Raw genomic sequence first — 18,311 nt, 5'->3', positions numbered from 1 at the left:
AGATCACCAACATTCAGGTCCGGACCAAGCACACGTCTCTTATCAGCCACACGCTTATATCTCTCACTCATGCTCTTTAGATTATCTTGAATCTTTTGCCAAATAGATGACAAAGACGAGGAGAATCTGTCCTCATCAGGTAAACCAGAAGACCCCTCTCCCGAGAAAGTCCCAAACTGTGGATGAAACCCATATGCACCAAAAATTGGTGACTTATCAGAGGACTCCTGACGACGGTTATTTAAAGCAAACTCAGCAAGGGACAAAAAAGAACACCAATCCTCTTGATTCTCCGCCACAAAACAACGCAGATATGTCTCCAGATTCTGATTGACGCGCTCTGTCTGGCCATTCGACTGCGGGTGGAAAGCAGAAGAGAATGACAACCGAACCCCCAAGCGAGAACAGAAAGCCTTCCAGAATCTGGAAACAAACTGCGTGCCCCTATCAGAGACTATGTCTGAAGGAATACCGTGCAATTTGACAATGTGATCAACAAATGCCTGCGCCAGCGTCTTAGCATTGGGCAAACCAGGAAAAGGGATTGAAATGCACCATTTTGCTAAAACGGTCCACCACCACCAGAATCACAGTCTTCCCCGAGGAACGAGGCAGGTCCGTGATAAAGTCCATGGACAGATGTGTCCAAGGACGGGAAGGAATGGGTAAGGGAAGAAGAGGACCTGATGGCCGTGAATGAGGGACTTTGGCACGAGCGCAAGTCTCGCAGGCTGCCACAAAACCCTTAACCGACTTACGAAGCGCAGGCCACCAGAATCTCCGAGCGATGAGATCCAGTGTGGCTCTTACCCCCGGGTGCCCAGCAAGGACCGTATCGTGGTGTTCTTTAAAAATCTTGTGTCTTAAAGAGAGAGGCACAAACAACCTCCCAGGAGGACAAAGATCAGGAGCCTCTGACTGGGCTGCCTGCACCTCTGCCTCCAATTCAGGAAAAAGAGCAGAGACCACCACACCTTCAGCTAAAATGGGACGCGGGTCTTCAAAATTCCCGCCTCCCGGAAAACAACGTGACAGGGCATCTGCCTTCACATTCTTAACTCCAGGGCGGAACGTGACAACAAAATTAAACCTAGAAAAAAACAACGACCATCTGGCCTGTCTCGGGTTCAGACGCTTGGCTGACTCCAAGTAGGCCAGATTTTTATGGTCAGTAAATACGGTAATAGGGTGTCTGGCTCCCTCTAGCCAATGGCGCCATTCCTCAAAAGCCAACTTGATGGCCAACAATTCCCTATCTCCCACATCGTAATTTCTCTCTGCGGAGGAGAGTTTTCTTGAGAAAAAGGCACACGGTCGCCAATTGGCAGGAGAGGAACCCTGAGACAAGACCGCCCCCACACCCACCTCAGAAGCATCAACCTCAACTATGAAGGGTAAAGAAACATCGGGTTGCACCAAGATGGGAGCGGAAGCAAAAACTCTCCTTGATATCAGAAAAAGCCTTACGCGCCTCTACTGACCAAGAAGAAAAATCTACCCCCTTTCTGGTCATATCAGTGAGTGGTTTAACAATAGAAGAATAATTCAAAATGAACTTCCTGTAATAATTGGCAAAGCCCAAAAAACGCATCAGCGCCTTTTGATTCTCAGGAAGCTCCCACTCAAGCACAGCGCGGACCTTCTCGGGGTCCATGTGAAAACCAGAAGCGGAGAGAAGAAACCCCAGAAATTGAATTTCTGGAACCGCAAACACACATTTTTCCAGTTTCGCATATAATTTATTCTCCCGCAGGATGAGCAAGACCTGACGTAAATGTTCCTTATGAGTTTTGAAATCGGGAGAAAAAATCAAAATGTCATCCAAATACACCAATACAAATTTTCCCATCAAATGATAAAAAATGCTGTTCACGAAATGCTGAAAAACGGCTGGGGCATTCATCAAACCAAAAGGCATAACCAAGTTTTCAAAATGGCCCTCAGGGGTATTGAAGGCCGTCTTCCATTCATCCCCTTCTCTGACCCTGACCAGGTTGTATGCCCCTCTTAAATCTAATTTGGAAAAGACTTTAGCCCCAACAACCTGGTTAAATAGGTCCGGGATCAGAGGAAGCGGATAAGGGTCACGAATTGTGATATTGTTCAGCTCCCTGAAATCCAGACAAGGTCTTAAAGAACCATCTTTTTTCTAAAAGAAAAAAACCAGCGGCAACAGGTGACCTCGAGGGTCGTATGTGTCCCTTTCTCAGACTCTCAGAGATATAAGCACGCATAGCGATCCTCTCAGGTTGGGAAAGATTGTATAAACGAGATTTAGGCAGCTTGGCGTCTGGGATGAGATTAATAGGGCAATCGTACTCCCTGTGCGGGGGCAAATCCTGAACTCCACTCTCAGAGAAGACATCCGAAAATTCAGAGAGAAAAGATGGTATAGTCTTAGTAGCAACCTCAGAAACAGATGTCATGAGGCAATTCTCTCTGCAAAAGTCACTCCAACCATTTATTTGCTTCGCTTGCCAATCAATGGTGGGGTTATGCTTAGTGAGCCAGGGCAGCCCCAACACCAGAGGGGTGGGCAAACCGCTAAGGACGAAACATGACACATCCTCAACATGAGCATCACTCACAATTAAACGGATATTGTGAACTATGCCCTTTAATGATTTCTGAGAAAGTGGAGCGGAATCGATAGCAAATACAGGAATATCCTTTCTCAAAGCGCACACCTGGAAACCATGAGTTATCGCAAAGTGATTATCAATGAAATTGACCGCTGCTCCACTATCCACAAAAATCTCACAAAAAATGTTCTTGCTCTCTAGCGCCACCCTAGCCGGCAGGACAAAACGGGAACTACAAGCAAACGGAAAACCTTCAATCTCCGCCTCAACCCTGCCAATAGTAACAGACGGAACATTTTTCAAAGATTTTTTCCTCTTTGTTTCTTTATTATACCCAGAAAACTGCCTGAATCTCCTAGAGGGACAAATATTTGCCAAATGATTAATACCTCCACAACAAAAACAAACCCTCCCATGCGAGCTGAATCTTCTATTGTCAGAAGCAATCAACCCCAGCTGCATGGGCTCCTGCTCAGAAGGGGCTGACAGCGACTGAGACCCCTGCGCACAGAATGGGACCGCTGCACAGTCCTGGGACCGAGTATGACAGGAAGGAGAGATCTCTCCTCTCTCTCTAAGACGCCTGTCAATACGAACGGCCTGAGACATAGCAGAGTCCAAAGAAATAGGCCTTTCATGAAAGGCAAATGCATCTTTCAATCCCTCTGAAAGACCATGGCAAAATTGACTTCGGAGTGCAGCATCATTCCAACCAGTATCAGCTGCCCATCTCCGAAATTCTGAGCAGTATATTTCTGCGGATTGTTTACCCTGGCATAGGAGACGTAGTCTAGACTCCGCCAGAGCAATACGATCCGGATCATCATATATCTGACCCAGGGCTAAAAAGAATTCATCCACTGAACGGAGGGGCCGTGCCCCCTCCGGCAGCGAAAAGGCCCAGGACTGGGCGTTACCCCTGAGCAGCGATATAATGATCCCCACCCTCCGTTCCTCATCTCCAGAGGAAAGGGGAAGAAGGCGAAAATGGAGTTTGCAAGCCTCTCTAAAACACACAAAATTCTCACTACCCCCGGAGAACGTATCCGGGAGCGAGATCTTAGGCTCAGAACAAACTCCATGAACGCAAGCTGAACCGGTCACTTGAAGCTGAGAAAAAGTCCTGCGGAGATCAGCTACCTCCAATGAAAGACCCTGAAGGCGTTCAGCCAAAAGTGAAACCGGATCCATGCTTGAGACGGTTATGGCGGCTTATAATGTCACGGACGGTGTACAGGAAACAAGGCAAAACAACATGCATAAATGACTCGCTGGATCCAGAAGCTAAGGAACAAAAGGGAGACCCCTGTAGAAGACCTGGGACTTTCCCTGGCTGCTCAGCCTATGCATAGATCCGAATGGTGGAGGTATGCATATCCACGTACCTTGACTATATAACCCCTGAGCACCCTACAATAGTGAGGGGACACGACCACCGGCTCCCTACACCAGACACGGAGGGAGTCAGGGTCACCTGGGATCCAGCAAACAGAAAATAACAGATAACAGTATAACACTTAACTTTGTAGAGGAGAGGAGAACCAGATGGGCATGCACACATACTCCAGGAAGAAATATAAGCCGCCCAGAAAAGCCTTCTGGGGAAGAATTTAAAGGGAAGCAATTAGTCCAACACATAACAGCTGAGAGAGGCTAACGAGAGGAGGAGCTGAATACCACAACACAAACTCAAGGAGGAGGTTCTGAAAGGCCTCTGTCAGAGCTTCTCAGCTGTCTGGTTGTAACAATTACTGGGGGCACAGCTGGGCATAATTCCGTGAAGGAGGCAAAATGTGGGCATGAATACTGTGCAGTGGCTTGAAGGGGGAATCATTACTATGTAGGGGCATTAAGGGGACTGGGTGGGATCAGGTGTATAGTTATGTTTTGGTCGGAGTTAGAGGCGAGGCTTCGCGGCACGTGTCCCTCTTTGTTTGTTTACAAAGTTGGGAGGTATGTAATCGGATAGAAGTCAATAGATGATGATCACAGCTCATCGTAATCCCCTCCATGCACAAAGACCTCTTCAAGGGTCACAGGTCATGCCAACAACAATCTCTGACAGAAGTGAATTGATGATGGTCGCAGTGTACCCCCCATCCCTTTATACCAGTCACAAAGCATGCCCACTACACTCTCCATAGCAGTCAGTAGGTGATGGTCATAGCTCACTCTCCCTCTGCACAGGTCACAGAACAACAGTCTCAAGTATTGTAGAATAGCATTCTCCCCTATTATATCCCGGGAGGGGGTACCCTCCTCTCTCCATCTCACCTTGCATGAACCAAATGAGCCCCATGTTTGAAGAGCAATTTGACATTTTATTAAATTATAAATACAGAAGTTTTTTGTATTCAGTATCTTCAGGGTCTCGTGATGTTTGTGCTTGGTTGCTGTGGGTGGTGTTTTTGTGCCTTCACACTTGGAACCAGTATCAGGGTGGCTTTTACAGGATGATGACTCTCTAAATCAGTCCTAGTATCAGTACTCAGTATCAGTACTCTCCATCACTGAGAGAAGTATCAGTAGCCCAGAGATCAACAGTGGTGGCCAACAAACAATGCCAAGAGAAACCCGATGAAGCCACAATGCAGGGGTTAAACCGTGGTTTTTCTGTTCTGTTGTACCAAGGTTCAAAAATATACTGAAGCCTCCAAACAAGTTGGGGTGAGTGAAAAAAAGTCCCTGTTTTTACTGACAGTAACCCTGCCTAAAAGCAGAGCACCCGCCACCATATTGATGCCGCCACTATCATGACCATCTTGCCTCTACCGTTGGTCCCCTGAGCAGCCATCTATCTAAAAGGAGAAACACGTTGGCACAAGAACTAAGTCTTGGAGGAAACTAGAAGGGCCATTTGGGTGACAGTCAGGGTTTGGCCACTGAGAAGTGGAGTTGCTCCTGTTGGGGCAGGGGTTCTGCTTTTAGGCAGGGACACCACTGGGACTTTTTTCCTACCCCACCTTCTTTGGTGGCTTCAGTATAAACACAGTGAGCACAAAGCACTGGCAGCACTGATAGATGTAACTGTAACAAACCCTCAGCTGTGAGAAGTATCTGCTCTGAACAGGTAATGGGAAAAGGAATGCTATCATTTCCTGACAGCAATAAGAGATCTTGAACATATTAGGACCATACAATGATTCTGCTTTACTTATTTATTTTACTTATATAGCACCAACATATTCCGCAGAGCTTTACTTCTATGCAGTTGGAGCGCACCCGGGCTCACACGTTAGTGATATACCATATGATTGTTGGTGTGGTTAGCTTTGCTCGCCTACGGGGTCTGCAGCGGACCCTCACTTTGCCCCCCTTGCTCCGTAGGCTCCGCCCTCCTCTCGCCTGCCGATCCCTGCTGGACCTTGGCCTGATATTGCTGTATGAGGTGTAACATCACATCCGGCATCCCTGGGTCTTCAGGGTTTAATTCACCCAGATGTGGACTGATCATAGACTGAGCATAAGCCTTCCTCTTCATATCGGCCGCCTCCTGGACGACAACCTCAATCTCCCGCAGGACGAGCTCCTCGTGCCGCCTGCGATTATAGTACTGCAGGTGCTTCTGTAGAAAGGGGAAGCGCGGTGAATAATAATCCAGCGTCACGCACAGAACCAGGAGCACAAGGCCACAAATCTGTAAGAAATAAAACGTAGCAGATTTACAACAAAGGAGGAAAACTTAAAGGGTGACTCCACCCAGCAGACAATCCTTCCAGGCTTAGTGCAGGTGCTCTTCTCTGTCCACATCTCATTTTTAAAAGACAAAGAAGGGTTGAGGCATATGTAAAAACATATACACCTAAAAAAGTGACCACACTGTTGGCGCCAGTCTATTCATCCCAACTGGAGATGGTGCTACGAGAGGAGTACGTAGACCAGATAGAGTGGTATATCTGTACCGGTCTATGACTATGGACCGGTATCCGTGGTTTCCCTGAGAGATTCGGGATGCCACTAGCTCACCTTCAGTCCACAGCGTAATAACAGCCAAACATTAAAAATCAATGGAAGATAAAATTAAAATTAAATTGAACTTACTTCACCAAGGAGGAGTCTTGTGGGATAAAGCTCAAGACTCCCACAAAACCACCTCCCTCGTCTGTAGAATCTTAGGAATAAACAGCAGACTTTTGGACGGTACTAGTGTAGCTCAACGCGTTTGGGGGCTATCAAGAACCCCTTCCTCAGGAGCAGTAGTAAACAATGATGTGTCAGGATTTATATACACGTGCAACAGACAGGAGCAGGGAAAAAGAGCGCCAGGAAGTGGATCTGTGGCGTCACTTCCGGTATCGGGAGTGATGCGTTTCACGGTGGAACGCACTAGTTTATTTAAAAATAAAACATAATTAAATTTCCATAGAGGGCTTCTTTAGCAATAGCCCCCTATGTAAATTCATAAATATCGCTTCTAGCGTCGTCTTGGCGATTATGGAGAAAGAGGAGGAGGGTACGGCTGGAGGATTGTGGAGTGCATATCTGGAGCGCACGGGGGTTTGTGCGCATGCGCTTCAAAATGATGTGGGAAGAAGGCGAGGCACGTAAATATGCACCGCCGGCCAGTGATCTCCTATGGACCTCCTCTTTTCGGTTTTAGTCCTTTGCTCATTAAAAAGTGGAGTGGGGGATGTGCGGGGCATTGACACAAGGAAGGGGTTCTTGATAGCCTCGAAATGCCTTGAGCTACACCTGTCTTTACAATAAAGGAATTGACAAGAAGTACCATCCAAAAGACTGTTGTTTCCTCCGAAGGTTCTACAGGCGAGGGAGGTGGTTTTGTGGATGTCTTGAGCTTTATCCCACAAGACTCCTCCCTGGTGAAGGGAGTTCAATTTCATTTTAATTTCATCTTCCATTGGTTTTTAATGTTTGGCTGTTATCACGCTGTGGACTGAACGTGAGCTAGTGGCATCCCGAATCTCTCAGGGAAACCATGGTCATAGAGGGGTGTAGATATACCACTCTATCTGGTCTACTACATGTACTCCTGTGAAATAATCTACCATTTTTAAGGAAATCGTAGCACCATCTTCAGTTGGGATGAATAATAGCATGAACAGTGGGGTGACTTTTTTAGGTGTATATGTTTTTACATATATGCCTCACCCGTCTTTGTCTTTTACCTATGATGTAGCAGGTCTCCGCACATAGGTGACCATCATTGGCAGCCTCTCTACACCCTGAACACCCCATTTTACACTGTCTATATTCTCACCTTCCATCAAAAAGAATCTCCAGATCCACCCTTTGGTGCCCTGCCAGTTAATCTCTGACTACACCTCAATTTACTTCAGGGTTGTCGTCGACTAACCCTCTACTTTTTTCCCCCTATCCATAACACATCTCATTTTAGCAGTGACATCCAACCTCTCTGGGTGACTGAAAAGTTGTCACAGCCCCACCCCTAAATCTCCTACTAAACCGTGCTTTTAGGTCTTTTCTGAAATCTGAATTCGGATCAATTTCTGCGGGCTCTTGAATACCGCACTTTAGGGTTATAGAATGTCCACTATCCCAGAGCAGCAAGCTGTTTGTTGCAGTGCTTTTGCAGTACATGTTTGCAGTTATTTTGCCACTGCTGTTGATGGTGATAGATCCAAAAATGATATACTGACAGCATCGATTTCTGATGCAAAATAAGAGGCCCAATTGGTTCAGTATGGAAACAAACTCCTTGAATTCGTTCTAATCAGCGTTCCATAGCAGCAAAATGTCATCTATGTACCGGATCCATAACAGGATCCGAGATCTCCAGTAGTCCATGGTGTCACAAAATACTTATTCCTTCTCCCACCAGCCCAGGAAGAGATAGAGTGGCATGAGTGGGGGCACAGGCACTGCCCATGGTCATACCTCTGAGGTGGTGGAAGATCTGCTTGGTAAACAGAAACACTATGTTCAAGAATGAACTGGGTAAGATTCTCGACAAATACATTAATTCTAGAGAGGTGATCCCCTCTCTGTTCTATGAAGGTGTGCACTGCTCTACAGCCCAGATGAGGTGCAATGAAGCTGTAGAGTGCCTCTACATCGAGGCTAGACTTGAAGGTCCCTTCATTACAGTGGATACCATCAAGTCTCCTAAGTACCTTAATTGTGTCTCTAACCACAAATGGTCTTAAGATGGTGTCAACATATGTGCTCATGTTGGCCGTCAGGCTATCTACCCCTGACACAATAGGTCTACCCTTCAGGGGCTAGTCCCTGCATGTATTTTCAGCAGGATAAAAAATTTAGCCAAAATGGGATGTTCTGGTAATAGGAAAGAGAACTCTGACCTGTTGATCAATTTCTCCTCCAAAGCTGTTGTCAACATGCAGGACATGTTAGAATTCCTCCAATTTGATGTGTAGGACTAATCAACAATTACCGGAAACAAAGGGGTCACACCAGATACTGAAAGCAGGGGTTAACATACTTTTACCGCTCTCAGACATGTGATATTGGACCATTTTCCTCCAGGTCTTTTATTTATGACTTCTTTTTTTACTTTTAGGACTTGTGTAAAAATTTGATGTAAGTTTACAGTAAATCAAATTTATGATCACAAATATTCAAGCAGCAGTCACTGTATAGACGTCTCAGTCAGATATAAGATAAGCGGTTTCCTTTTGGCCTATCACACCCTCATTAATCCTCACCTGTAAGGAAGGGAAGAGCCGACGTTGTATAACAGTGTGCACATTTCTAAAGAGGCAGGAGAGAAACTCCCGATTGAGCAGAATGATGAAGACCCAGATCAGAGGAGCTTTCCCGAGTTCTATGATGAGATACATAATATGGGCATCCGGTGGTGGTAGAGACGCACTGGAAGTTCTTCTTGATCTGAGCAGTAAATTAGAAATAACTAAGAAAGATGCCGGCAGGAATAAATACAGGAGGCAGTAGACAATCCCCGTTTCTTCTAACTCAGGACACTCAAACCTCAACCCCAGCAGCGTCTCCACGAAGAGCAGCAGGACAATCAGAGCCGGGGTGCGAAGCCTCTGCAGATGGACAAGGCTCGGTCTCTTCTCGGGAGAAGACATCTTCATCAATATGTGGAGGAGATCTGGATGTTGCTTCTAACGGCTGATGAGAAATGATGAAAATCTGACGGAGAAAAAGCGGTTTCTGCATTCACCACTTCCTTTCATATTCGAATGGGATGTGCTGAGGAGGTCACAATTTCCTGACTTTAACCCCTTAATGATTTCATAACAAAAGTCCTGAAAAGCTGTTAATTGCAGTTTTAATTTAATTTACAGATTTTCTAACACAATTTTTTGCTTTGTCCATGTGTCCCACAATGAAGTTTCTTAGGAATGGGCTCTAAACATGATCAGTTTCCTGCCCCCCTGGCAGCCAACGTTATAGTCCTTTATTACACTCCTTACTGAAGGACTCTTCTTACTTATACTCCCATTCTCCTCCTGAGGCTCTGCTCCCCCCTAACAAGTAAGGCTCAAAGTTATTTCTATTGACTGTCCTGCAGTGAACAGAGGATCTGTATGCAGAGACCTGGCTGTGGGGAGGGAGGGGGGAAGACGTGCGTGTCCTTCAGATGAATGAGCATGCAGATTAGCAAGATAACTGAGCATGCTGGTCCAACAGATGACTGAGCGCGTGGGTCCACCAGATGGCTGAGCGTGTGGGTCCACCAAACGGCTGAGCATGTGGGTCCACCTGATGACTGAGCGTGCAGGTCCACCAGATGGCTAAGCATGTGCGTCCACGAGATGACTGAGCTAGTGGGTCCATCAGATGGCTGAGCATGTGGGTTCACCAGATGGCTGAGCGTGTGGGTCCACCTGATGACTGGGTGTGCAGGTCCACCTGATGACTGGGTGTGGATGCACCTGATGACTGAGCATGCGGGTCCACCAGATGGCTGAGCATGTGCATCAAACAGATGGCTGAGCGTGTGGGTCCACTAGATGACTGAGAGTGTGGGTCCCCCAGATGACTGAGCATGTGTGTCCTTTAGGTGTCTGAGCATGTGTTCTCACCAGATGACTGAGTATAGGGGTCCACCAGATGACTGAGCATTGAGTGTATAAATACTGGAGGCACCATAGGGGGTATTATAAATACTGGGGGGCTATAGGAAGGTATTATAAATATCGGGGACACTATAGGAGGTATTGTAAATACTGGGGGCGCTACATAGGGTATTATAAATATAAAGGGCACTATATGGCATATTATAAATACTAGGGGCACTATAGGGAGTATTATAAATACTAGGGGATCTATAGGGGGTATTATAAATACTGGGGGCACTATGAGGGTATTATAAATAACAGGGGCACTATAGGGGGTATTATAAATAGTAGGCTAACTATAGAGGGTATTATAAATTCTGGGGGTGCTAAAGGGGGTATTATAAATACTGGGGGCACTATAAGGGGTATTTTAAATACTGGGGGTACTATAGGGGGTATTATAAATACTAGGGCACTATAGGGAGTGTTATAAATACCAGGGGCACTACAGGGGGGATTATAAATACTGGGGGCACTATAGGGGGCATTAGCAATACTGGAGGCACTACAGGGTTATTATAAATACTGGGGGCTCTATAGAGGTATTATAAATACTGGGGGCGCTATAGGTGGTATTATAAATACTGGAGGCACTATAGGGACTATTATAAATACTGTAGGCACTACTGGCGTATTATAAATACTGTGGGCACTATAGGGGATGTTATAAATACCAGGGGCACTACAGGTAGCATTATAAATACTAGGGGCACTATAGAGGGTATTATAAATACTGGGGACACTATAGTGGGTGTTATAAATACAGGGGCCACTATAACTACTGGGGACATTATAAATACTGGGGGCATGTGGATGTAAGCATGTGTTTAGCAAGGTAAGGTGTAGTGATGCATTTCACCCACCTCGCTGCTGCACCAGGAGTCTGAGCTCATGCCAAGTCTGGGAAAGAAGTCGGGTTCCAGGATAAAGCTTTGAGGTCTGGAGCTGGTGTCTGGTGCTGTGTTAAAGTGGTGTCACTGAATGGTGATGGCTTATGTGCCAGTAATTTCTAAGTGGTCCGTGCTTCTATCGTCATTTATTTGACTGGTTGGGAGTAATTGCCAGTGTCTTGTTTATCCCAAGATTCCAGCTGCATGACTGGTTTGTTCGACTCTGCTGTTCTTTGCTGGATGTTCTTGGGGAGACACAGGCCGGAGTCAATTCTATTAACAATGATAAAGACCTGAGGGTCGAAACGCCGCTATGTATGCTGCCTAACTACTAAATAAAACACCACTGATTGAATTGGATTAGTGCTGCAGATTTCTCTACATTGCTGTTTCTACTGGGATCCCGAGCCAGGACCCCTCACCGTCTGCACCGCATGGTCCTGGATGCATACCAGGTGACTTGAACATTGAATATGGATTTATCCCACTAAGGGGCTGGGAGTGCTGCTTAACTTTCTTTTGTATCACTGTACATTGGCCATGTGACTAGTGACATCACTGTACATTGGTCATGTGACTAGTGACATCACTGTACATTGGTCATGTGACTAGTGACATCACTGTACATTGGTCATATGGTCAGTGACATCACTGTACTGTACATCAGTCACATGGTCTAGTTGCAGCTCAGCCCCATTCAATTCAATGGAGCTGATCTGCAATACCAAGCACTGCCACTATACAATATACGGCCCTGTCCTTGGTAAGCTGTCTGGAGCCTGAATTGATCACCAGAGCTCCAGAGCGAGCAGTGGCTTCCTGAAACAGCTGATGGGGGAGAGGGGGGGGGGGGGCTGTGCTGGTACTCGGACCCCCGTATCCTGAGGATAAGTCATCATTATCTTTTCCAGGACAACCCCTCTAATGAGAAACTAATTTCCATTACTACAGGTCGTCATAATCGGTTCCTGGAGATTTGGTCTCGTTGGTCGGACTATTCCTGCTCTCTATATAACAGTCTGTCTCTCGTGACTTACGTGTCTCTCAGTCTGGGCTTCACTGCTTGCTGTTCTCTATATTACTCCCTGTGCTTACTCCTCTGATTTTCTTGCGGCCACACATTAGTGTACAGTACTCCCACCTATGTAAATGGTATTTGCGGTGTCTGCCGTCCTGCGAGAGTCCCTCCAAGTCCCCCTTCTCTCCGCAGTTTGTCATTGGTCTGTCTCCCCTGTTTGTTCTGTCTGTTATCAGGGTTTTCCTGCCTAGCACTTCCTGTTGACCATGATGGCCCCGTTAACATGACGGTGTGGTGAATAATACCGCTATATATAGTTCATGCGTCTGTGCACAATCCTCTCATACGTTTGCCTGGTGTGTCAGGCTTCTTCTCATTTTGCATAAATCTTCTTTATTCCCTACATTAGCTTTTACATGTTTTTAATGTTAAAAATCGAAAAACCTTCAATAAAAATTGTTTAGGGAGGCCAATAATGTGCCAGTAAGAAGTTCCCCCAATAATGTGCCAGTAAGAAGTTCCCCCAATAATGTGCCAGTAAGAAGTGCCCCCAATAATTTGCCAGTAAGAAGTGCCCCCAATAATGTGCCAGTAATAAGTGCCCCCATAGATGTCCCCCAAAAATGTGCCAGTAAAATGTGCCCTCATAGATGCCCCCCAATCATGTGCCAGTAATAAGAGCACCCCCCCCCCATATTGCAGCAGCCAGTCGCAGGGGGAACACGTGAGGTGCACTGTGGAACGATGAGGGGCCAAATAATATAACACACAGTTCATCAGTTTACTCACGGTTAGCAGATAGCCCCCCTGGGCCGGCAGCACAGTGTTGAGGTGGACAGCACGAAATCCTCCGGGGCACGCTCTGTGGTAGGAAGCATCAGCCAAGAAGGAGGTTGAGGTGCCCTTGATGTTAGGGGTGCTTAGGGTGCTTGTTGCGGCTGAGTCCCTTGATGGTTTTCGTCGTGACACCAGTACTGTTAATGGTGGTACAACCATAAGTGTTAATAATGAGGTAGACAGTGGTAAGGTACAACTCACAACTTTTACTTTGGATGTCTTTTAGCTGCAGCAGTACAAATATGCAGTCTCTAGATGATACAGAGGTAATTCTGCAAAATCCACTGTTTTAGGCTGTTTAGGTTTCGTGGTTTTAGAGCAGTGGGTTAGGTGTACCTGGTTCCTTTAGATGCTTTGGATACTATTCCTTGTCTTTCCCTACAAGCTGAATATCTTGGACAGGAAAACTCAACTGTCTCTCAAAAGTTTGATGTGGCTGCCAGAAGCTATAAACCTCCACCATGCAAAGGTGTCTGTGTCCCTCAATAATGGCTCTTATCACCGATGAATTCCTAGGAATGCTTGTTTCGTTTCCAGGGAGGCAAACTCTTCTCCTACTGTTCAGGGATGCAAGTCTACAGTCCGGCCACAGAAGGAAAACGCTCTTCTGTGCCTCACACCTTGGTACTACCACATAGCGAAGTTGGCTCCACTCACTAATCTGTGTCATGCAGTCTTCACTCTACATTCTCCCCCACTAATCTGATCTGACTCCCTCATATCTGCTCTCTTCTGAACTACATCTTTACTCCAAGGATCTGGACTCAGAACTCCTCACTAGGCCTAACCTATATATATAACCTGAACTCTATCCCCATCTAGTGGTGGGATGTATAAATTACACCTAATAGGCCTGTTAACAGGGATTTTGCAGATACATACATACATACAAAATCATACATTACAACCTAGTGCTTTTAATAAAGTAAAAAGTGCTTTTAAGCAGTGCCCACACACACATAGTGGGACGCTGCAATATCATGTGCCAGTAGCCAGAGCCCCCCTATATCATGTGCCAGTAGCCAGAGCCCCCCATCATGTGCCAGTAGCCACCAGTATTGTACAGGAAAAAAACCAAAAACACTAATACTTACCTCCTTGGCAGCGATGCGATGCAGTCTCTTCCGGCCTGTGTCCCATGCTGTACGGCTCAGGCCTCAGGCAGCGCCGGCCTCTGATAAGCTGCAGGCCTAGTGCCTGCAGCCTATCAGAGGAAGGGGAAGGGACACACCTCTCCCTCCCCTGCCGCAGCATAGACATCTGTATCGCTGTCCTGAGGACAATGGAAGCGCTCATCTCCGTGTGACACTGACTGTCCTGCCTGCCTATGGTTAGTTGCGAGCCGGCACGGGGAGCCCCTAAGGACTCGGGGGCAATTGCCCCCCTTGCCTCTATGGAAGCGCCGGCCCTGGATGTGTGTAAAGAATTCTTTGTATGTAGAGGACCAGCTGCTTTTTCTAGGGGGTACTCAGGATTCATTATAGGAGGTGGTGGAAATCATTGGTGAATTCAGCACATTTTCAGGAATGATGCTGTTGAGTATGGTAGAAATAGAGAATGTAAAGGAAGTAGTCCCCTCCCTCAGGATCCTGGGACCTACTGTCTCTTTTATGTATCTGGGTATATACATCTCCAGTAACAAGGGTTTTTGTGGAATTGAATGTGGTCCCATGTGTCCTTGAGAAGAACAGTGGTCCCTGAAGTTACAATATTAATTGGTTCTGAGACGAACATTGTAAGTTGAAACCATTGTAATTTGAGTCTACAACTCTATGCAAAACCAGCAATTGGTTCCAAAGCTCAAAAGTGAAGTTATTATATTTTTTTTTAATAAGCAGATAACCAAGACATATAAAGTCCTTAAAGGGGTTTTCCCATCCACTAATTCCTCCTCCCCTGCAGCCGCTCTGCTGTTCACTTCCTGGTTTCCTGCTTCTAAGGCTCCATTCACACATCCATAATAATGGGTCCACATCCATTCCGCAAATTGTGGAACGGGTACGGACCCATTCATTTTCTATGGGGCAGGAATGGATGCGGACAGCAGATATTTCTGGAGCGTGCTGCCGATCTTCCGGTCTGCGGCCCTGGAAAAAAAATAGAACATGTCCTATTCTTGTCTGTAATTACAGACAAGAATAGGCATTTCTACGGGGGTGAGTCTACCTTACTAAAGATGGCAGCCCGCATGTGTTCGCTGGCAAACACTGCGAACTGACCATCACTGGTAGTGACATCCACAGTGCTTGTGGGGTAGGGGCGGTGGCTGACATTTCTAAAAGTTGTATTTACAGCCAGTCAATCCCACTGCCGATGTGAGAGTGTACTTTCTTCCATCAAGATAAATAGCTATGTCTGGCAATACAGCTGGATAGCATTTATTTTTTATTTGGCTTCGACTTACAGCTTATTGACAATTTACCACCTGGATTTATGGATACCTCGGAAAACATGTACGGATACTGATCCCACCCTGTGTAACAAGGCCTCATGCACACGGCCGTTGTGCGTCCGTTCCGTGCATTGGGGACAGCAATTTGCGGTCCACAATACAAGGGCAACGTCTGTGCGGCGGCCAGGACGGATCGAGACCAATTCAACTTGAATAGGTCCGTGATCCGTCCGCACCGCCAAAATATAGAGCAAGTTCTAATTTTTTGCGGTGCGGAGGCATGGACAGAAACACCACCAAAGCACTCACAATTTTTAGTACATAATTTTAATTTCCAATTTTTACCTTGTTTTCAGTTTGGAGTTATTCTGCTAAAATTGTATATATATATATATATATATATATATATACACATACATATATATATATATATATATATATATATATATATATATATATATACATACACACACACACATACCTAAAATACCTAAAGTATTATTAGGAACACCATACTAATACGGTGTTGGACCCCCTTTTGCCTTCAGAACTGCCTTAATTCTACGTGGCATTGATTCCACAAGGTGCTGATAGCATTCTTTAGAAATGTTGGCCCATATTGATAGGATAGCATCTTGCAGTTGATGGAGATTTGAGGGATGCACATCCAGGGCACGAAGCTCCCGTTCCACCACATCCCAAAGATGCTCTATTAGGTTGAGATCTGGTGACTGTGGGGCTATTTTAGTACAGTGAACTCATCATGAAGTAGTCATGAAGGGATGGACATGGTCAGAAACAATGCTCAGGTAGCCCGTGGCATTTAAACGATGGCCAATTGGCACTAAGGGGCCTAAAGTGTGCCCAGAACATCCCCCACACCATTACACCACCACCAGCCTGCACAGTGTTAACAAGGCATGATGGATGCATGTTCTCATTCTGTTTATGCCAAATTCGGACTCTACCATTTGAATGTCTCAACAGAAATCGAGAATCATCAGACCAGGCAACATTTTTCCAGTCTTCAACAGTCCAATTTTGGTGAGCTTGTGCAAATTGAAGCCTCTTTTTTCTATTTGTAGTGGAGATGAGTGGTACCCAGTGGGGTCTTCTGCTGTTGTAGCCCATCCGCCTCAAGGTTGTGCATGTTGTGGCTTCACAAATGCTTTGCTGCAGACCTCGGTTGTAATGAGTGGTTATTTCAGTCAACGTTGCTCTTCTATCAGCTTGAATCAGTCGGACCATTCTCCTCTGACCTCTAGCATCAACAAGGCATTTTCGCCCACAGGACGGCCGCATACTGGATGTTTTTCCCTTTTCACACCATTCTTTGTAAACCCTAGAAATGGTTGTGCGTGAAAATCCCAGTAACTGAGCAGATTGTGAAATACTCAAACCGGCCCGTCTGGCACCAACCACCATGCCACGATCAAAATTGCATAAATCACCTTTCTTTCCCATTCTGACATTCAATTTGGAGCTCAGGAGATTGTCTTGACCAGGACCACAACCCGACATGCATCGAAGCAACTGCCATGTGATTGGTTGACCAGATAATCGCAATAATTAGAAATACAGCAGGTGTTCCTAATAATTCTTTAGGTGAGTGTATATATATATATATATATATATATATATATATATATACACACACACACACACACACACACATACATACATATATACATATACACACACACACACACAGTGGGATGCGAAAGTTTGGGCAACCTTGTTAATCGTCATGTTTTTCCTGTATAAATCGTTGGTTGTTACAAAAAAATATGTCAATTAAATATATCATATAGGAGACACACACAGTGATATTTGAGAAGTGAAATTAAGTTTATTGGATTTACAGAAAGTGCTATAATTGTTTAAACAAAATTAGGCAGGTGCAGACATGTGGACTCTGTTGTTGTCATTGTATTGATTTCAAAACCTTTAGAACTAATTATTGGAACTCAAATTGGCTTGGTAAGCTCAGTGACCCCTGACCTACATACACAGGTGGATCCAATTGTGAGAAAGAGTATTTAAGGGGGTCAATTGTAAGTTTCATTCCTCTTTTAATTTTCTCTGAAGAGTAGCAACATGGGGGTCTCAAAACAACTCTCAAATGACCTGAAGACAAAGATTGTTCACCATCATGGTTTAGGGGAAGGATACAGAAAGCTGTCTCAGAGATTTCCGCTGTCCGTTTCCACAGTTAGGAACATATTGAGGAAATGGAAGACCACAAGCTCAGTTAGCTCAGTTCAAGTTAAGGCTCAAAGTGGCAGACCAAGAAAAATCTCGGATAGACAGAAGCGACGAATGGTGAGAACAGTCAGAGTCAACCCACAGACCAGCACCAAAGACCTACAACATCATCTTGCTGCAGATGGAGTCACTGTGCATCGTTCAACCATTCGGCGCACTTTACACAAGGAGATGCTGTATGCGAGAGTGATGCAGAGGAAGCCTTTTATCCACCCACAGCACAAAAAGTGCCGCTTGAGGTGGGCTAAAGCACATTTGGACAAGCCAGCTTCATTTTGGAATAAGGTGCTGTGGACTGAT

At 45.7% G+C, this 18,311-nt stretch overlaps 2 protein-coding genes across 3 annotated transcripts in view; one reads left to right on the top strand and one right to left on the bottom strand.

Moving 5' to 3' along the window:
- Positions 1-18,311, top strand: part of LOC122938780 — a 291,534-nt gene that overhangs the window by 32,037 nt on the left and 241,186 nt on the right. The window lies entirely within an intron of this gene.
- LOC122938802 lies at positions 5,705-9,696 on the bottom strand. The gene is made up of 2 exons (XM_044294589.1): positions 9,227-9,696; positions 5,705-6,219 (listed from the first exon to the last, which is right to left on the bottom strand). The coding sequence occupies exons 1-2, from the start codon at positions 9,617-9,619 to the stop codon at positions 5,863-5,865; spliced, it is 750 nt and encodes a 249-aa protein (XP_044150524.1). The 5' UTR covers positions 9,620-9,696; the 3' UTR covers positions 5,705-5,862.

Source organism: Bufo gargarizans, chromosome 1, assembly GCF_014858855.1.
Source record: "Bufo gargarizans isolate SCDJY-AF-19 chromosome 1, ASM1485885v1, whole genome shotgun sequence".
In the NCBI taxonomy this organism is placed as follows: domain Eukaryota; kingdom Metazoa; phylum Chordata; class Amphibia; order Anura; family Bufonidae; genus Bufo; species Bufo gargarizans.
Note: the sequence above shows the minus strand (reverse complement) of the source record. Positions and strands in the feature narration are given on the sequence as shown.